At 43.6% G+C, this 22,096-nt stretch overlaps 1 protein-coding gene across 1 annotated transcript in view; it reads left to right on the top strand.

Annotated features, from left to right (window-relative positions):
- Window positions 1-22,096, top strand: part of RAD54L2 (RAD54 like 2) — a gene marked incomplete in the record, with an annotated part of 296,852 nt that overhangs the window by 87,035 nt on the left and 187,721 nt on the right. The window contains 3 exon segments of the mRNA XM_029599564.1: window positions 6,263-6,402; window positions 8,622-8,762; window positions 16,222-16,454. Coding sequence (XP_029455424.1) covers window positions 6,263-6,402; window positions 8,622-8,762; window positions 16,222-16,454 — 514 coding nt within the window.

Here is a 22,096-nt window from a genome sequence, read left to right as displayed (position 1 = left end):
CTGCTCTGATGTCCAGGCCTGGGAGGACAACAGCCTTCACGTGTGCGGTGTTGATCAGACTGCGGGCATCCTTCCGCCCTGTTTGGGAGTAGGTTTGGTGCATCTCACTGGTTGTGGATTAACCTGTCTGAATGCTAAGAAAAGAGAAATTACTACTTACTTGATAATTTCCTTTTCTTTAATGAAGACAGGTTCATCCACCTTCCCGCCCTTGGCTGCCAGATGGTGGTGCTATTGTCCTCCTGAGTGGCTGCGATTCCAGGGATTACTGGTAAGTGTCAGATCCAGTCCCTAGATTAGTGATATTACATTCCTTGTCTGAGCTCAGTGTTTTCCTGTTAACTGAGTGCTTGAATGGTGTCTTGTTAATAGTTATAATCATGTATTGTTTAGTTGTCCACAGTTGGCTTTTGCAGAGAATACTGGAGGCTGATATCAGTGCAGGGATATATATATATATATATATATATATATATATATATATATATATATATATATATATATATATATATATATCCCTGCACGGGTATATATGATTATAACATATTATATATATTATATATATATATATATCATGATAACATATATATATGATTATATATATCCCTGCACTGATATATATATATATATATATACATGATGTCAGCTTTGCTCCGTCTCCATCTGCTGGTAAGGGTGCACAACCCATTGGTGTGGATTACCGTCTTCATTAAAGAAAAGGAAATTATCAGGTAACAGAATATTAAAACCCATGTATAATGTTTTCCTGATGATATCTAGGTATCAGACTGTATAGTGAGGAGTTTTTTCTCAAAAGGGTAAAGTTCAGGGACTCTTTCTTCCTTTTTTTTTTTAGGAAGCTGATATTTTATTTTTATTTTAATTTATATTTGATGTTCCGCTTGTAGTTCCTCTTCTGGCATGCTCTATGCTTGCTTGCTTGCTTTCTTTCATAAGGAGAGAGAAGAATCTGCAGTCCCTTATAAGAGACTGAAAAATGCCTTAAAAAAAAAAAAGCAAGTTCAATTTTCAAAGCCATTTAGCTGGATAGTTGTTATTTATTTAAAATGATTTATACCCCGTACCCTCCAGAATGTTCGGGGTGGCTTACAAAGCCACATATACAATCATAAAATAACTGACAAGTTATCCAGCTAAATAGCAACTTTTTGAATATTGGGGCACATAAAAAAAGAGGGGTTCTGTGGACGTTAAGAGGGAGGATGAAGTTTTTTGCCTAACTAGGCCAATGCCGCTATATATTTGGCTAAGATGCTGAGTGGGAGCCTTCTTTTAAGCATCTTTTTACTGAGAGGAGGAGTCTGGTATGTGAAAGATAAACTTACATTAAAAAAAACCCAACCAAGCAGTTGAAGGGGTGTGAAGGGTAGGGAGTCACTTGACCTGCCAGGGGACTGTTTTCATAATGAGTTTGGAGTGCTGAGTGTTTGGCAGGGAGGCCTGAGTGTGATGTTTTTATTGTTAAATGCCCTCTGGTACTTAACCGGCTGTATTCTTTTGAATATAGCTTCTTAAGGTCAAAATTATTGGCTATACGAGGCTGGATAACTTTAAATCTAACTGGCTATAGTCAAAAGATGGCTGGTTAAGTTTAAAGTCTGCTGGGTAAATTTATTCGGGGATATTCAGTGGGACGTTTATCCCACTGAATATCTGGGACAAGTTATCTGGCAGACTTTAGCCGGATATCTTGTCCACTCACTGGCTTACTGAATATCTGGACAAATATTACTATATATGTACTCCTACAGCTTTCTAGTCTATTGCTTTCTCTAGCAGGGGACACAGAATCCCGGGGGATTGTGTGTTGGGGCTTACTGGGCAGTAGGGTCTTCCTTCCCATTGTCAGGAAAATTATCAGGTGTCTAGTACTTCCTGTTGCCAATCAGAGCTGGTTCTGCATTTGGGTTTGAGATTCCAAATCCTCCTTAATACTCCCAAGACTACTGACTCCTGAGAAAAAAGGCTGACACTCCTTTCCTATGTTTGGGCATTACAAACAGGCTACGAGTTGCTCTGGCTTTGGAGATTGCAAATTTGCCCCCCTTATAGTCAATGCCATATCGAGGTGCAGAGAGTTTATGACCAAAGAATTGAGAGTCGGGGGTGTGCTAGAGTGCAGCGCCAAAGATGGCAGCTTGGCCCTTAATTCCCTCCTGCTCCCCACAGCATTACTTGCTTCTTCAGCTTTGTCTCAGATGGATATCTGCCTCTACCAGAGAATAAGAAGGTTTCATTAATGTAAATAAAATATCAGCAAAAAGAGACAATTTGTAATTAACATAACCTACTGAAACTCCAAAGATATTAACGGAATTACGTATTTTTATCACCAGGGGTTCCAAAAATAAAGCAAATAACAGATGAAGACATCCCTGTTTAGTTCCTCGCTGTATTGTGAAAAAGTTAGAATAGGTACCTTTAAATCTTAAAGCAAGCCTTCGGGTGACTATAAAGCTGATGTAGCTAACTGAGGAAAAAGGACCCAAAGTTCATTTTTTCCAAGGTGTGAAATAAGAAGGGCTAATGCACCATGTCGAAGATCTTTTCAGCATCCACCAAAAGCAATACAGTGGAAATATGCTCCTCCTTCACCTACCAAATGAGATTAATGATTTTGCGCACATTGTCTGCCGCCATTCTGCCTGGAATAAAATCAGCCTGGTCTGGATGTACCAACCGAGTCATTACCCTGTTCAAACGATTATCCAGAACTTTTGCTAAAATCTTAAGGTCCACGTTAAGTAATGATATAGGCTTATATGACCCACATGAAGTCAGGTCTCGTCAGGTTTGGCCAGGATAATAATACCTGCTACATTTGACCCAGGAAATAGAGAATTACCTAATCTAAGAGAATTAAACATAGTCAAAAAAGAAGGCATCAATTCAGATGAATATCTTTTGTAAAACTGAGCCATAAAACCATCCAGTCCCGGGGCTTTATTCATTTTAAGCTCTTTAATCACCTGCAGAAGCTCAAAAGACATTATTTCTTTATCAAAAAATTGCTTCTCTTCTTCAGAGATACTTGGGAGATCGATAAAATGTAAGTAATGATCTATCTGTTATAGAAAGATCTGCACCATTCAGCGCACCATAAAAGTGCATAAACCTTTACCGAATATCAGCAGAGGAGGTCAAAACAGAACCATCTTTACTTTTGATCTTAGTAATTTGGTTTTGAGATATGTTTTTTTTTAACTTACAGGCCAAAATCCTGCTAGCTTTGTTGCCCCACTCAAAATACTCTTGTTTAACCAAGTTTAGTTGGAAAGTAGTAATATCAGGTTCTACGGAACATAAGACATCTCTAGCCCCCTGCAGTTTAACATACACAGAGTGAGATAATGTTTGTCTGTGGAGCATTTCTAAGGCTGCCAGTTCATCCTGTAACTCCTTTTTCAACTCTATTTTCTCTTTCTTTTAAACAATCCCAAAGAAGAGTTAGTGTCCCCCACGTAATTATTACCAATGTACTCTAATAATATCTGCTGAGTGCAAAAGGTGTCATTTGCCAACAAAGTGTCATTAAGTTTCTATTACCTTGTTCCAGTATCTGTTTTCTGAAACTGTAAATCTAACCAAATAGGGGCATGATCAGACCATGTGATTAATCTGAACTCAGTATTAGCAACCCAATTAATCACTGCCTTGTCCACTAAGAAAAAGTCAATATGTGAATGAATTATGAGAGTTTGAATAAAATTAATAATTCTATGCCCAGGGATAGCAATTCCTTCAAGCATCAATAAGATCCCATCTCTTCATTAACTGCCGAATTTTAATTCCCCTGCGCGCGTAAAAAACGGGGGTTACGTGCAGAAGTGCCGGGCTGAAGGAAAGGGACGGGGCTGGAGGCAGCCGGTACAGCGGCCATTTGCCGCTGTACCAGGGAAGGGGCTGCAGGCGCGCACAAGTTACTACTGCTCCAATGGAGCAGTAAGCAACAGAATAAAAAAAAAGGGTAGGTGAAATGGTTTAGGGGGTGGGAAGGGAAAGGAAAGGGGAAGGGAGGTTGGGGTAGGGAAGTTCCCTCCCAGTCCACTCCTTATTTGGAGCGAACTGGGAAGGAAGGCCGGGATGTGTCACTGCGCGAAATTTACTGAAGTCTACCCCGCCTTGCGCATACCCTCCCACACATTACCTGTGAGGCCTGTGATTTTATAACATGTGCGTGCCGGCGCACCCATGTTATAAAATTGGCGCATGCACATGGACGCGTGCGCACTTCTTTAAAAATCTCCCCTAATTGATAAAGATTAGCTCTGTGCTTATTAGTACTCAAACAACTCCTCCCGGAATTATCCAGCTGCGGTGACAGATTGCATTCCCCAGCAATTATTAAATGACCCTCAGCTTTCAAATTCAGAATCTCATCTAAAGAAGCAAAAAAGAAACTCTGCTCCATATTAGGGACATACACATTTATCAAAGAATACACTCCCCCCCTCCCCCCAGCTTCAAATTTCACCAAGAGAAATCTTCCTTTAGGGTCTGCATAGCTTAACTTTATTAGACATTCAAAATCCTTACGAAATAAAATCCCGACTGCCGCATATGTTAAATCTCAGATTTAAGAAATTGTCTTTTACGAGGAATATTTAAGCCTTTAACATTCAACGACAAAATTCTAGTTGTAGCCATGTTGTATTTAGATTATATCACTTCTGTACCCCTTCTTCAGGTATCTCCCCAACTCCAAAGTAGTCAACGCACAGTTTTGTGTAGCTTCCTACCACTATACCCATTTTAACACTTTTTCCCCCCTCTGAATCTTTCCAATTCAAACTGTCCTACCATAGCACCCCTTCCCCTGCCATTCCCCCAAAGCCATCTGCTGTTACCCCATAGCAGATCTGCAGATGCATTGAGAGGTGTAAACATTCACAGAATGCAATCTGAGCTCACCCCCCCCCCGAGCTTATATCTCCATAACTAATAAGATCAACCACACATTCATGTTCCAGGCTCCATGTACCGATAAGAAACTACTGAATGCAGCTGTAAAAAAAATTATTGGAAACTCGGTTTATCATTTGCCACTGTCTTTGGAGGAAAAAGAATCTCCCAAATGTTTTCGCAGTCTGTGACCTCCTTTCTTCACTCTTTGCTAGCGCAGTGTGTCCTCTGTCAACACAGCAGCATTAGTTTTCTGCGTAGCTGTTTTCTTGACCACAATGCCTGCATCCTGCAAGATGGCCTCCACTTCATTGACTGCCTTCGCTCTGGAAGTCGTACCCCGGATGGTCATCGCCAAACCAAAAGGGAAGAGTAAGCGATATCGAATTCCCTCTTTGTGCAGTGTCAGTATTATCTCCGTTAGCTCCATTTGTTTATGTGTGGTAACCAGAAAGAGATCTGCAAACAGCGAAATATGTTTCCCAAAGCCATGACAATTGCTTTTTTGCCACTGAGAACTCTCTCTCCTTAATAGAAAAATGATGGAAGAAAGCTATGATATTGCGGGGTTTGTTCCCCACATTAGGGCCGAGCGTTCTTTCTGCCCTTTCAGTTTCCACCGCAGATTCTTCTGTTGGAGACTCGGCCTCTTTACTTTGTCCCAGAAAGAAACTGCACAGTTGCTGCACCACTGCAATAAAATCTGTATAACCCACAGATTCAGGAATTCCCCGAAAACGGAGATTACACCTGCGATTTCTGTTCTCCAGATCTTCAAGTTTAGCTTGGAGTTCCATATTATCTAGCAATAATTGGCTGTATTGTGTTTGCAATTTCCCCACTTTATCAGCTTGGACTTCCAAACGCACGTCGCAGTCATCGACTCTCCGCTCGATATCCATAAGAACATGCCATACTGGGTCTCTCAAATTGCCATCATAGTGATGAGTTCTTGCTTATTATCTTGCATATCTTTATGCAGATCACAAAATCATTTTTGGAATTCCTCTCTTGTAGGTAAATCATTCTTTGTTGCTACTGACACTCCATTGCCCAAGTCGACCTCCATAATTGGAGCAATAAAATCTGCGTCTTCCTCTACTTCTCCAGGCCTCTTGGAATCCAAAGAGGCCTTATCAGAGCCATTGTAAGCTCTTATTCTCTGGATCTTTAGCCAAAAACAGCCTTAATCGAAAAGGATGTGCAGCGATTCTAATACCAAAGGCTCCGTGGAATTAGGAGCACAGATTCATGCTGCCATCTTGTTCTGTGATGTCACCAGCCTCCGACATTCTCTTTATTTTAACATAAAACTATTTCTCTTTTTCCTTGTGGCTAGAAAACTCCTGAGGGAAGATCAACTGGAGGCAGGAACAAAGGCAGCGCAGCAGGAAGAGCTAGAGAGACGAAAGCGACTGGAGCAGCAAAGGAAGGACTATCCGGCTCTTCTTCCAACTGTACCCTTAGAGTTCTTGCAAGGTAAGCTCTTACCAGTGCAAGACTGCAAAACCTCAGTTACTGTTAACATTTGAAAAAATGTTCAGAACTTTAATACTCAAAATGGTGAAAGTGGGTCTAATTATTATTTGATTTATAAATGTGTGAAAGTTTTCAAATTTGAATGCATGGAATCTTTAGACTATTTGAAGGTTACATTTAGTTGAATTTTAGAAATTGTTCTAAACTTCCAGAGGCTCTTTTTTTGCATGTGATGGAGGAGGCTCTTGGATACACCAGATAAGTCCCTTCATATATAAGAAAGAGAGGGCTCTGGGTGTTAGACGTATACACAGTTCCTTCTCAACCAAAACCTACATGTAGCTACTCAAATTATTCAATATAGTGAATACAAACTCTTCCAACAAAATCAGCTCCTTTTTCATGGAAGATAGACAGTATTAACGGAATGCTTAGTTCTTCAACATTTCCTCAGTTTAGTTATGAAAAATGTTATTCTTTTGAAGAAAAAAAGTAGTCTTTGAAATGTTTTTACTGATGAAGGACTTTGTCATTCTATGCCACTTAAGATTTTTACTGAGAGATTGTGGTAGGGCTGAGCTTTTATGTAATACAATCGTTATTTATTTATTTTATTTATTTAACAGTTTTTCTATACCGACATTAAAATACACATCATGTCGGTTTACATGATAACAAAAAGGTGGAAATTACAAATAACAAGGTGGGGGGAAATGGAAGGCTGAAATTAACAGGGGGTCGGAGGGGACCCCAACAAAATAGACGAAGAAATGAAAAAACGAGAGGAACAGTAACATCCAAGTAATACAGGTTAACTCTGTTATAATCAGCAGACTCGTACATCTGCCATTAACAGGGTCTAAGCTTACTGAAGAAGTTTGCACTGTTTATCACCAGCCTGGCCTATTTGTTACCAAGTTTCACATCATTGGCAGGAGGGGCGGGGAAATGAGCTCAAGGTAACTGAAAGAACTTGAGCACTGCTGACATAGCAAAGACTTAGTGTCTGAAAGGGAGACTCCATGAAAGTGGGAAAAAAATCTCTATACTTATACAGTTTAAATCATTTCTCAAAAACACTTGCCCAGGATTTACAAATATAAACTTTTTGTAGTAGAAGATGGTTACTCTCTCTTTTCATTATAAGAAAATAATTATAATTTTCATTATAATTTTCATTATAATTTTCATTATAATAATTTTCATTATAATAATTATAATAATTATTATAATGAAATAATTATAATAATTATAATAATTTTCATTATAAGAAAATAAGAAAATTATAAGAAAATATATGTACCTCTGTACATATGTTCCTGATTTATGGTTCCTGATTTATGGTTCACAGTTACATTTAATTGAGTTTATGAAAGTTATCTTTTAATAGTTTTCCTGTATACTTGTGTTAATGTATTCTGCCTTGAGGCGACTGTTTTAATGTATTTCCGCCCTGGAGGCGACTGTTCAGTTCCTTGTAAACCGGTGCGATATTCTTTACAGGAACATCGGTATATAAAAATAAAAAATAAATAAATAAATAAATAAGAGAGATCCATTGTGACGTCTTGTACTTCAAGACAGTGTTCTTTGCACCAAAAATATTATTATAATGGAGTTTGAATTGCCTGAATATGTTGAGATTTTTGCCATCTTTACTGAGATTTTAAGTGGAAATAAGGGTCAACAAACAAGTTGTAGGTGAAACAGTTTTACTTGACTAACTGAATCCATCTGTTACTAGCTTTCAAGAACTGTGTTTCATGCGTCAGGTCGAAAGCTAGTCACAGGTGGATTAAGTTAGCCCAGTAAAGAGGTATAACCTACAATGTATTTGCAGATCCTTATTCCTACATTTTCATGTGGACTAACATGACTACTACAATATTTTACTTGAGATTTTAGAGGAAATTACAAAGTCATAGGAAAATGCAAAACTCCAAACCACTGACAACCCATACGGAAAAGACCCAGAAAGCTGTAAAATTTTTTAAATTGTTGAAGAAGAGAAATTGGAAAAGGAGGAAGCTAAACTTATTGTATGCAATTGCTATGAACAGTGCACAGTGAAGCTCTGCTCTGCAGGATAGAATGCTATAGCTGAGTGTTGTGCATTTTGCCATTAGGTGGCGCCAATACACAAAACAAGCTCCAGTATAAGTAGCAAGCAAAAGAAACTTTGCTCACCTTACTACTCTTGTTTTCTTCTCTCCATCCAGAAGAAATAGGCCTACGAACAGGAGAGGCGTCCCAGTTGACCTCTGGGGTTCCCAAAGAGGAGGTGATCTGTTTGGACAGCAGTAGTGGCAGCAGTGACAGTGAAGATGACACACAAGGAAAATTACACAGCATTAAAAGTGGTACGACATTGTCTTCACCCTTTGTTCTCCTTTGCATTGCTCTCCATTTCCCTGCACTTCAGTGGTAACATGGGATCATTTTGGAATTTGTGGTCTTGTTCTTTTTTTTTTTTTTTTTTTCATATTTCATATTTTTACATTTCTTTTTTTCCACCTCAGAATGTAATCTCACATCCCAGATTGCATGCCTGAACAAGATAGGGAACCCTATTCAACCCCAGGGACTAGCAGGATGTCTTTTCCTAGATGATCCCTAAGTGCCACTCTGTGGCAAACAGAGTCTATCACAATAACAAAGTAACATCAGCTTTTGAATATGAGATCCATATTCAAAGGGATTTGTCCAGCTAATTTGGAATTTAGTTGGACAAACCCTGGAGTTTTGAAACTCCTGCCATTTTCACTACCCCCAAGTAGCCAGCTAAGTCATTAGCTAGCTAACAATTTAGCTGGATAGCTCAGGGGTGGTCCGGAGCAGAGGAAAGTTAGCTGGCTAACTTTCAGATTGCCTCAGAGCGCTCCTAAAATTAGCTGGATAAACATATCTGGATAATTTTCAGATAGCCAGCCATATTCAGAGGTGCGGGTGCACCACTGAATATCCAGTATAAGTTAGCCAGACCTCCCTGTCACCTGCAGTGAGTCACACTTCAGTCAAGCAGTAAACACCTATGTTGCCAAAATTCCTTAAAAACCCACAAAAGGACCAAAAAGGGTAAATTATAAACGCACACAATTTTTCTGCTAATTGGTAATTCTTACAGAACATTTGACACATGTAATATTTATTATTTTTCTTAATATTCATGGAATGTCATAAAAATCCCAGAAAACCAGTAGCGTGCAGCAAGAGATCCTGTGATACAATGGCCTGTAGCTAATTTCTTGCATCATAGAAGGTTTGAATATATACTTAACAATTAACTTTGGTTTTCTTTATGGCGAGCAACTCTACAGTCCAGCCAGATAAGCATTTCTCCCTGGTTGGATTTTAATAACAAATCCTGAAAGTTTGCTGATAAGTGCTTTCCTTGGCTACTGGCTGCATCTCTTGTCCCTGACCTTGGCTGCTCTTCCAGTTTACTGAGGGTATGGATGAAATGAAATCCCTCCTTATTTTGGACAGAAAGCAACTGAAGCTTGCACTTTCTAGACTGGTTCATTAGCAATTATTTTGTTTTGAAACTAGTATGCAGTCAGGATTTGTTTCCTTTGCTGGAAGCTATGGTTGCCTGTACATAGTGAACAAAAGGTGACTTTTAAAGATACTTCAGACTGAAATACTTGTGCTTTGTAGTTTGTTTTTCAATTTAGAAGTACTCTATAAATTTAAGGAGCTTTTAGCGAATGTCTGTACTTCATGATAATTTGTTTTTAAGTACAGAGAGCAAGTTTGTAAATAGCTGATACAAACCAAGAGTCACTGGATTTCTTCGTCATTTATATTCCACAGTTCCCAAAATATTCAATGCGGATTACAACATACATGATTAATAAAATACATGAATTCACATTCCCTGTACGTACCCGGATCAGTCCAGACACCTGGGTTTTGCCTCCCCTCCAGCAGGTGGAGACAGAGAAGTTTTTCAAAACAACCCTGCCATATATAGCTAGGTGCCACCCATGGTCCCTCAGTCTTACTTGTCTCCAGCAGGTGGCGGAGGTGCAAAACCCATGGTCTCTGCTGATTATCTGATGACAATTAGTGCTTAGTGTAGTGGTGTTGTCAGGTTTAGAGTTGGTACATTTTCTGGGAGTCTGTGCCTTTTAATTAAAAAAAAAAAAAAATTTGTTAGAAGCTGAGGAAGGACTGTGGTTCTGTCAGTCTCCCCGGAGGTTGCTAGGTCCTGAGGGGACCATCCCTCCTGGTTGAGACCGCTGCTTGTAAGGGTCGAGGACTCTGCCTTGGGTGATCAGCAGCGTCGGGGTGATACCGGGGAGCCCGGCTGGCTCACCCCTACAGGAGCAGGCTCTGTTACACAACCCGGGACAGCGATTGGGCAAGTCTTACCCAAAAAGAAAAAAAGTTTGTGTTACTTTTTGCTGCGCTGTCTCTCTGTTATTTCTCTATCCCTCAGCCGTGCTGCGCCTTTTTGCCACGCTTTTTATTTGGTCTTTTTTTTTTGTTCTATTTTATACTTTTCCTAGCTGCAGCAAGGATGCCTCGGGGTTCGGTTTGCCGCGCCTGTGCCTTTCCAGGGAGGGCCTTTGTGTGGCTTGCTTGCCCGGAGGGGAAGGCCCTTCCGTTTTGACCCGGGGAAATCGCCAGAGAGTTCCTCTGTCCTCCGCGAAGCTTCAGGCAGCCGGCCCAGCCCCAGCTGATCCGTTCCCGCTGAGCGCGGGAATGGAGGCCATCTTGAATTCCCTTCGGGCGGCCACACGGGACACGATGGGGGAGGGGTTTTTACCACCCTCCTTATCTCTGCAGCAAATTCTCCCCAAGGGGGAGGTGCCTGCGGCCCCTATTCCCCCCTGCAATTGAGAGTGACCTCGAGGGGGCTGATTATACTTCTCCTGAGTCTGATTCCTCTTTTTCTTCGGAGTTTGTCCTACTGATGCACAAAGCCTTTAAGTAGAAAAAGGCTGGGAGGAATCGGGAAACATTCTCTTCACAGGCTTCTCATAAGAAGCTGCGGAAGCGTGCAGGCTCTGGGGAGGGTGCGGACCGTCCTAAGGGCAAGAGGCCCTTATGGTCTGTGCCTCCGGGGACGGATTCGGACCACGTCCCAGGATGAACCAGATCCACCACCCAAACCCCCGGGGGGGGGGGTGTTGAAAAGGATATTAATCCACCACAGGAGGGGGGGCCGAGGAGTTCAGGCTATGGAAGGCGACTATCCAAAGGTGGTCCGCCTTTTTAAAAGAGATGAGCTGAATTCGCTTATTCCGGCCATCGTCAGTGAGTTAGGCGTGGATGCCCTGCAGGCGGAGTCCAGGCTGGGGGCTATGGATCCTCTATTGCTAGGACTCAGGGGTCCGTCAGTATCTTTTCCTTTTCACTTCTCAGGAAAGGATCTCCTCTTTCGTGAATGGGATACCCCAGATCTGGGGTTGAAGGTTAGTAAAGCAATGGGCAAGCAAATTATTTGTTGCAATTATTTGACAATATATAGAATAATGTCTTACAATGAACAAGGTAGGATGAACTTGGATAAATAAATAATAAATAATAATAATAAATTAAAATGAACATGGGAATTATAATTTAAATACAATTTAAATACAATAAATTTTAAAGAAAATGAGTATAAATGCTGGTATAATTGCTGGTACTGACTATGTCGAGGCTGGTGTCGATAGTGATGAGGTTAAGAGCTTGGTTGTTGGGGTTAAGGAAATGCTTGGTTAAACAACCAGGTCTTGAGTCTCTTTTTAAAAGTAGGTGCTGATTGTACACTTCTAAGGTCTGGTGGGAGAGAGTTCCAAAGTTTAGGACCAGCGGTGGAAAGAGCTCTTCGACTTAGTGATGTTTTGAGAGGATGGGCCTTTAGGGTGTCTCTCTGGGCTAGTCTAGTTGGACAGGAGGAGGTGTGAGGCTGTAAAGGAATGGTGAGGTCAATTGGAGTAGAGTTATTGATGATTTTGTGGATTATTGAAAGGATTTTATAAAGGATTCTATGTTTGATAGGGAGCCAGTGAAGGTTTTTTAAGATGGGAGTAATGTGGTCCCTTTTGCTGGATTTAGTTAGAATCCTCCCAGTGGCGTTTTGTAACAATTGTAGAGGTTTCAAAGTGTTTGCGGGTAGACCAAGCAACAATGAGTTACAGTAGTCTATTTTTGAGAATATAATTGTTTGTAATACATATCTGAAATCTTTGAAGTGTAGGAGGGGTTTTAGTCTCTTTAATACTTAAAGTTTAAAGAAACCTTCTTTTGTAATTGTAATAATAATTGTAAGCAATCAAACCTTGTCCACCAGTGGCTTTGTCCCATATCTCCTTAGAAATTGTTCTGAATTGTTGGCTTCTCTTTTTCTCTGAATGCAAGCAGTTCACCAGGTCATATACATAGTTCACATGACTGCACTTATGACTGAATAGACAAATTCTCTGAGGGCAAGCAGGATGGTAGTTCTCGCACATGGGTGACATCATCAGTTGGAGCCCCGATGTGGAAAACTTATGTCACAGTTTCTAGAACTTTGACTAGGCACACTGAGCATGCCCAGCATGCCCTATACCACATGTCCACACAGGGTCCCTCTCTTGTCTCTTTTTCCACGGAGCTGTAAGCTTTGCAGTGTGAATGAGCACAGGTTCCCGGCCTCCCCCTACTGATATGGTGGTCGTTGCCAATTCCTCAGAGGCGGAAGCTCCACTGAGGCCGGCAGAGATGAGTCCTCAGACGAAGGCATTGAGGGTTTCCCTTCAGAACCTTCTCCAGAGGAATGAGGACAAGGGAACAATGATCCTCATCGCACCCTATTGCCTTGGCAAATCTGATTTTTCTCTCCTGCAAGATCTCTCCTTGAGGGAGCCACTCCATCTGGGAATATTCCTGGACCTAATAATGCAAAATCAGGGCAGACTGCACCATCCCAACCTCCAAGCCTTTGTCCCTCATGGCCTGGATGTTGAAAGGGTAACCCTACAGTCTCTGAATCTCTTGGAGGGTGTGTGTCAAGTCTTACTGGAATCCTGAAAACTCCCCACTAGGAAATCTTATAGCCTGAAGTGGAAGAGGTTTGCCGCTTGGTGTGGGAGCAGTGGGTTGAACCTTTTATCTTGTTCCACCCCCAAGCTGTTAGAATATCTCCTGCACCTCTCAGACGCTGGCTTGTAGACCATCTCTGTCAGGGTTCACCTTAGTGCCATCGGGGCCTAAGGTGCGCCCATTTTGGTACAGCCTTTAGTGGGCTGTTTCATGCGGGGTCTGCGGCAGCTGAGACCTCCCCTGAGGTCCCCTGTGGTATCCTGGGACCTCAACGTTGTTTTATCTACTCTGATGAAGGCTCGTTTCGAACCCTTACACTCTTGTGAGCTGAAATACCTCACCTGGAAAGGTCCTCTTCCTGGTGGCAATTACTTTGGTGTGCAGAGTTAGCGAACTTCAGGCTCTGGTGTTGTATCTACCCTACACAAAGTTCTTCCACAATCGGGTGGTCCTGCGTATACACCCTAACTTCTTTCCGAAGGTGGGTATCCAACTTCCATCTTAATCGATCGCCCTGCGCACCTTCTTCCCTAAGCCTTATTCACACCACCGAGATGAACAGGCTCTGCACAGCCTTGATTGCAAAAGAGCCATAGCCTTCTACCTGGAACAAACAGCAGGCCACAGACAATCCACGCAACTCTTCATCTCTTTCGATAAAAACAGATTGGGGATTGCTGTGACGAAGCAGACTCTGTCCAACTGGCTGGCCGACTGCATCTCTTTCTGCTGTATGCAGGCAGGCCTGCAGCTTGGGAGCCATGTCAAAGCTCATTCCATTCGGGCCATGGCGGCCTCAGTGGCTCACTTGCGAGTGGTCCCTGTGGACGAGATTTGCAAAGCTGTGACATGGAGTTCCCTCCATACCTTTGCTTCACATTACTGCTTAGACAGGGAGAGCCAATGTAACAACTATTTCAGTCAGTCGGTCTTGCAGAATCTTTTCAGTAACTAAACCCAACTCTTCCTGCCTCAGACCCTTTTTTCGGGTTCAGACTAACTCCTCTTGTTTCCACAGCACTGGTTGTTGTGCCCATTGGGACCTAGTTAAGTGCTGTTTGTATGATGTTGGTATGGGAGTAGCCTGTAGCTAGGTATTCACCCACATGTGAGGACTACCATCCTGCTTGTCCTAGGAGAAAGCAGAGTTGCTTACCTGTAACATGTGTTCTCCTAAGAAAGCAGGATGTTAGTCCTTATGAAACCCACCCACCACCCCGCAGAGTTGTTTCTCCTGGGTTTATTTTCTTTTTGCCATAATTATATGTTACAAGACTGAAGAGGAACCCCACATGGATAGTGGCATGCTCAGTGCGCTTGATCAAAGTCCTAGAAACTTTGACAGAAGTTTTACATGCTGGGCTCCATCTGATGATGTCACCCACATGTGAGGACTAACATCCTGCTGACCTAAGAGAACACCTGTTACAGGTAAGCAACTCTGCTTTTCTTTTTTTTTTCTTTATTACCTCATTCCCCTAAATAATTTTTAATTTCCATTTGATATTCTGCCTTTTTCTAGGAAAGGCACAAGGTGGATTACAAAGAAATACAATTGCAAAACATATGTTGGGAGAGGGGGGAAACACAAGGAACACTTAAACTGAAGACTGAGCAATGAAAACTGAATAGGTTGCAATACACAGTGTGCAGGGAGGATACCTAATTGTGAGATAAGCATACATGGTACATAGAGTAGACATGCTGTTTTCATGTAATAGGGAGGATACCTAGCAGTGAGAGAGAAGCGGTTTTTTTAATGATGAGGACACGATGGTTGGAGAGAGGGAACCTTGCAAATGGGAATGGTCAGAGAAGGTACAGATATAAGTCCATTTCTTCAAGTCACTGCACTGTATACAACAAAGCCATAATTCTACCTGAAGTGTTGCCTGATTTTTGGTATTATGTAGTAGTTGTCACTGCAGTCCCTTCCATTTTGTACGTCGCTATGATGCCTACAGGAGTGGTGGTAAATAAAAAAAAAAACTAAAATTAAACCACCTTATTTTTTTATACTTGGTGGTTCATTAGCACCTGCATTTTTACTTTTCTTTGCTACCAGCCTCTGAATAGAAGATTGTATCTTTGCAGCAGTTTTTCCTGTGGATATTCTGCAGTAGTAGCATTTCTGCAGGACCATGTTCAGTGACATACTATTTGAGATGGTCAGAAGGATGCTGCAGACTAGCAGTTCTTGTGCCATTGTTTCTTCCTTTGCTTAGCTGTACAGTTTGTAAAGATGAGTGATGTGAGGAAGGTTCCTGAGGCTGTCACCCTCATGGGTGAGGGTAGTTTGAGAGGACTAAATGCTCCAGCCCTCTCTAAGCCAGTGGAACTGATGCATCTCATCTAATTTGGAGAGAGAGGTAGTGGGTGAGTGAGGAATATAGAGAGAAACTTGGATAAAATATTTGGTTTTTAGTGTTGTATGCATAGTGATTGCTTTTTGTTATGGAAAAAATAGCTCTGCTTTTAAACCATCCCAAAGAGTTTGTTATGTAGTCATACGTTGATGGGTCAGCTCTCTGGTCTTCCATCCTTTGAGGCTCAGGTGTGTTATAGAGGTTCTGCTCTCCATTCCCAAGCAGGAAAGCCAACTGATCCAGTAGCAATAATCCCAGCTGGCACTGAGTGGCATTAGGGAGGAGGGTTTTATACTCCTAAAATGATTTTCCTCCATTTCTCAGCCAGCCAGGAGTCCAGAGTCACCCAAGGTGGAGTAAAAGACTGAAACAAAATCCTGGTGTGATGAAGAAGAGTGCTGTGTTTAACCCATCCATTGTCACTTCCATCTTACAGAAGTGATAGAGCTCAGTTCAGGGGAGGACGAGGCTCTCCATATTGTGGACAACAGTGAGGCTTCCAATGAAGTGGAGGATGATGCCAGTGCTGAGAGCAGTGGTTCCCATGTCAACGATGCCCTAAACCAGCCCGATGCCCTTGGGCGAGTTCTTGTCAACATCAATCACCCACCGAATGAGGAGGATATTTTCTTGGCACCCCAGCTTGCCCAAGCAGTAAAGCCTCACCAGGTGAGTTCATTCTCATTGTGCAACATACACTGCCAGCCCACTTTAAGGGTTATGCCTATATATTTCTGTGTGTGTTTATCTACATCTATATATATATATCTACATAATATACAGATATATATATATATAGAGAGAGAGAAAGAGAAAGATAGGCAATAAAAAAAAAACCCAAAAACTCCCTAAGGGATTTCACTGTGAAAATTCTGACAGCCACGGAAAAATTAGTATTTTATAGCTGCATGCTTTTGCTCCTGCTTTAAAGCAGGTACAAAAGTACCTGTGGGAAAGTATGCGAGGGGCTTTCAAAATTAAAGCCTTACACATTATTGTCCATCCCCTGACTTAACCCTACCCCTATTTTTGCTGTGGGGGAAAGTTGAGCTGTAAATAGTATGTGTACTTTTACCGTCAGTATGGGGGAGAGAGACAGTTTTAAACACCCTGTTTATGTGGGTATAATGCTGTTTTATGAGAGAAATTGCCCTCATAGATATATATCTGTCTATATATGTACATCTTTGTATATATTGTGTATATAGCTCTCTCTCGCATGCTCTCATATATATTTGTGTGTGTATGTATAAATAGATATCTCCTCACATACTATGCATAAGTGGAAGGAATGCATTGTATGCATTTGGTGAATCCTCCAGGATGGTCAACTGACAGGAGTCTCTCTCATCTACTGATACACACATTTATGACTGGTTTTATGCTACATATGTCAGCTTTATGACATCACATACAAATTTGTATTGAATTAAGTTCAGGAGGCATTACCTGAAGTTTTAGCCTATTTCTTTTAAGGTACCTGGCCTTATAAGATTCCATCTGTCTGTCTCCCCTTCCCTAATCAATAACTTTTGAACCGTTCAACCAGTTTCATTCTGATTTTTGCCAGAGACAGTACAGTACCCAGTGACTGCTGGCTAATACTTTTCATATGACCTTGATAATCCAACACTTAGAATTCCTGTTTTCTTCTAGGGAAACAGACCAGATCAATTGAAATCTCAGGGAGGTCAGGGAACATTGTGGTGGTATAGAGCATTTTTAAGCTACTTTAAAATTGGTTAGTACTTGTGGCCTATAGCTGACCTTCTTTCCTGCCTTGGTCCTATAGTAAAAAAAGTTTCTAATATATGTTCCCCGTACATACCTGGATCAGTCCAGACTCCTGGGTTTAGTCATCCCTGCCAGCAGATGGAGACAGAGAAAAGCCTCGCTGACACCGCTTGATAAGCCCTGGTGCCACCTGCAGTAGCTCAGTATTTCTCTGTCTCCAGCAGATGGTGGCTGGTGCATAAACCTGCAGTCTTTTTTAGACTTTTTTTCTTTTCGGGTGAGCCTTCCTCCCAGGGGATTGGTTCTTGTGAGGAACCTTTCCCTGCTCAGTTGAGGTGGACGAGCTAATGGTTAGTGCTCGCTCCAAGTTGATCCGTGGGGTGTAAATCTGGTGGTCCAGATCCCTCCTTTCACGAGGCCGTTCAGGCGGCTTTACACTCCTTTTTTTCTTTGCTTCAGGGTTTGTTTGTTTTTTTGTTTCTCTCCTTACTAACATTTCGCTGATCTTATTTATTTAATAGCTTTTATATTCCGATCACCGTTTGCACATCGTATCGGTTTACTAGAAACAGTAACATTTACATGGAACAATTGTTATGATATATAGTTAGCAGGAGTGTAAATAAATACAATAGTCAGAAAGAAATCTAAAGCGTTATGAGATCTGAGCTGGACAGCTCCTTTCAGCCTAAGGAGAGGGATTCCCCTGTTGTTTTTTTTTGGTAAAGTTAATTGAAAAAAAAACCCCCACAAAAGAATAAGCACCGGAGCGGCTGAGTGGTAAGGCTCGGGGGCGGGCACCTCCTACCTTCCTCACCACATTTTGCTGTTTTTCGGGCCATTTTTTTCTTTTTTTTGCTATTTTTGATTTTTTGATTTTTTTTTTCTCCCCGAGGGGGAATGGATTGCAGCTCGGCTTGCCGCACATGCGGGGCGGTCCCAGCACATTATGGCAGGGCTGGCCTCTGTTCAGCTTGCGTTTCAGGGGGGGAAGAGCCCTCTTTTCTTCCGGCACCTCTGAAACAGAGGAGGATGCAGAGGCGCACAGCAACTGCGGTCAGGCCAGTTTTGGATGTCCCCGAGGGTGCTGGGAGCGACAGCCATTTTGGCATCGGACTTGCGTGCACGCCGCCATTTTTTAGAGGGGGAGGGTGATCTCCCTCTGCTGCTAACCCCGGTCCACCCGAGTCCCTTACAAGGGCAGGGGGTTTCAGTGGGGGCAAATAGGGAGGAGAATTTGCCACTGAGGCCTGGAGGAGACAAGGTCCCTCCTATGCCTGCGTCTGCGCAAGCTTTTTTGCCGGATTTTATCCTCCTGCTTCACCAGGCTTATCTGGCTCAGCAAGAGGATATGGGTGCCCCTCAGACAACTTGGGGTCTTGGCCTTGATCAGCTGGGGGGTAGGGGGGCCCCACATTTCTCTCAGACAGCTCGGGGTCCAGGTCTTCTGGGGGTGGGGGCAGGGCTCAATCATTAGAGAGAATCCAGATCCTTCAGGGTTCCGCGTTCGTCGTGCCCGTTAGGGCTGGAGGATGAATTAGGGAATGTGGACCCTCCAGGTGCTGCGGCAGCAGCACTAGTCGACAATCCGGGGTCCCTGGACGGTGATCTCGGAGATGGCACTGGGGCTCCTGTTCCGGAGGGGGATGATCCCAAGATTCTACGCTTGTTCCAGAAGGAGGAGTTGGAGCCTCTGCTCCCGCAGGTTCTTGAGGAGTTGGGGTTGAAAGCTCCTCAGGAGGTGCCGGTGATAGATGGGGTGGATCCTGTCCTCGATAGTCTTAGGGCTCCTCTGTCCGCTTATCCCTATCATAGGTCTGTATGATAGTTAGTGGAGCGGGAGTGGAATTCCCTGGACTCCGGATTACAGATCGGTAGAGCGATGTCGAAGCTATATCCCTTACCAGAGCAAACGTTGGAGCTGTTTGTGCTTCTGCAGGTGGATGCGGCAGTTTCTGTGGTCACAAAGAAGACAACTATTCTGGTGGCGGGCGCCGTAGCCCTTAAGGATGTTCAGGATAGAAAGTTGGAGCTTCATCTTAAGAGGAATTTTGAGGGGGCGGCTTTGGGGTTGCGGGCTGCCATTTGCTCCAGCTTTATGCAAAGGGCATGCCTCCGCTGGGTTCATCGTTTTCAGGACGGTCAAGCGCAGCCAGGAGCTGACACGTCTGAAGCGGATCGTATGGAGGTGTCGGTCGCATATGTAGCTGATGCCCTTTATGATTTTGTGTGTTTGTTATCTCGAATTATGGGTTCTGCGGTAGCAGCCAGGCACTTGCTTTGGCTTCGTCATTGATCCACGGATATGTCTTCTAAAGCCAAGCTGGGTTCCTTACCCTTCAAGGGTCGCTTCTTGTTTGGGAGGAGTTGGAGCAACTGATAAAGTAGTCAAGTGAGACGAAGGTACATAAGTTGCTGGAGGACAAGCCTCTGAATTGGCAGGCCTTTCAGTCCCATGTGCGTTTTCGGGATGGTAGAAGATCTCGTCCTTCTAGAGGTCCTGCAGTCTCGCAGAAACCTTTTCAACCTAGAGCCCTGGCTTGGGGTCAGTCCTTTCGGAGCGATCAAAGACCTTTCAGGCCTCCCTCTGGTGGGGGAACTATAGGGGCCAAGGCTGCCCAATGAAACGAGGCCGATTCACTCCGCCTTTCCCTATATAGGGTGCCGTCTGGCAGGTTTTTACGGGGAGTGGACCAAAGTTACGCAGGATCAGTGGGTCCTCATGGTTATAAGGGAAGACTACGTGTTAGTTTGCTCGTCCCGTTCCTGACCTGTTCTTAGTTTTCCCCTACGGGTTTTCAAAAAAGCGTTGAGCAGTTCGGGAGACTTTGCGCAGGTTGAGCGACTTGGGGGCAGTAATCCCAGTCCCTCTGCACGAATGAAGCACAGGTCGGTTCTCCATCTACTTTGTGGTGCCAAAGAAAGAGGACACCTTGCGACCCATCCTGGATCTCAAGTGAGTAAATGCGGTGTTGAAGATTCCGCAATTTCCCATGGAGACTTTACGTTCAGTCATTGCGACGGTGTGCTCTCGGGAGCTCCTGGCTTCCTTGGATCTGACGGAGGCATATCTTCATGTCCCCATTCGTCAGGATCACCAGCGTTTTCTGAGGTTTGCAGTGCTGGGTCAACATTTCCAGTTTTGGGCTCTCCCTTTTGGGCTGGCTATGGCTCCTCGCACGTTCACCAAGATTATGGTGGTGGTGGCGGCAACCCTTCGACGCGAAGGAGTACTGGTTCACCCTTATCTCGATGATTGGCTGATTCGGGACAAATCATTAGACAGGTGTCTATCATCGGTGCAAAATATTATTTGTCTGCTAGAGTCTCTCGGCTGGGTTATCAATCGGGAGAAGAGTTGTTTGGAGCCATCTCAGACACTCGACTACCTCTGTGCTAGGTTCGACACCAGGCAGGGCAAGGTGTTTCTCACGGAGGAAAGGATGAACAAGTTGCAGTCCCAGGTTCGCTGCTTGTTGGCATTGCGGGTACCCCGAGCCTGGGATTTTCTACAGGTTCTGGGGTCGATGGCCTCCACGCTGGAATTAGTGCTGTGGGCCTTTGCCCATATGCGCCCACTTCAGAGGGTGCTGTTGGAGAGGTGGAATCCTCTGTCGCAGGTCTTTCATCAACAGGTCGTGCTGGATGCGTCTGCAAGGAGCAGCCTCTCGTGGTGACTACAGTCCTCCAATCTGCAGCATGGTATCAGTCTCGAAGTTCCGGATTGGATGGTTCTTACTACCAATGTCAGTCTCTCTGGTTGGGGGCAATCTGCGAGTGGCAGTCAGCCCAGGGCACTTGGTCTTCAGAAGAAGCCTCCTCCTGGCCTATCAATCGGTTGGAGACCAGGGCAGTCTGGCTGGCTCTTTGGACTTTCCTTCCTCTCATTCAGGGTCGCTCAATCAGGGTTCTGTCAGACAATGCGATGACGGTAGCTTACATCAATCGTCAGGGCGGCATCAAGAGCCAGGGGGTAGCTCTTGAGGCTTAAGAACTGTTTCTCTGGGCGGAACAGTACTTGCTACAGTTAGCTGCGTCTCATATCGCGGCCATCGACAACATCCATGCCGATTTTCTCAGTCGCAAGAGCTTAGAACCCGGCGAATGGGAACTGGTGGATTTGGCGATGCAGCTCATCCAGAAACAGTGGGGTTGTCCTCATCTAGATCTGATGGCGACTCAGCTCAATGCGAAGGCGTCTCGGTTTTTCAGTCGCAGAAAGGAGTATGGCGCCGAGGGACTTGATGCTCTAGTTGTACCCTGGTCTTGGGAGATCCTGCTCTACGTCTTCCCTCCGTGGCCTCTAGTGGACAAGGTGTTGCATCGCATAGAAAAGCATTCCGGGAATGTGGTCCTGGTGGCTCTGGAGTGGCCGCGTCAACCGTGGGTCGCAGATCTTGTCAATCTAGCAGTGGATGGTCCGCTGCGCCGCAGTCATCTTCCGGGTCTTCTCCGTCAGGGTTCCATATTTTCCGACCAGGCAGATCACTTTTTTTCTGAAGTATTGCACAAAATAAAGCTTCCTTTATGCAAAGTGCTATTCATGTATGGTTAAATCAAATTATAAAATGGCTGCC

This window comes from Rhinatrema bivittatum, chromosome 4, assembly GCF_901001135.1.
Source record: "Rhinatrema bivittatum chromosome 4, aRhiBiv1.1, whole genome shotgun sequence".
NCBI classification, from domain to species: Eukaryota; Metazoa; Chordata; class Amphibia; order Gymnophiona; family Rhinatrematidae; genus Rhinatrema; species Rhinatrema bivittatum.
Note: the sequence above shows the minus strand (reverse complement) of the source record. Positions and strands in the feature narration are given on the sequence as shown.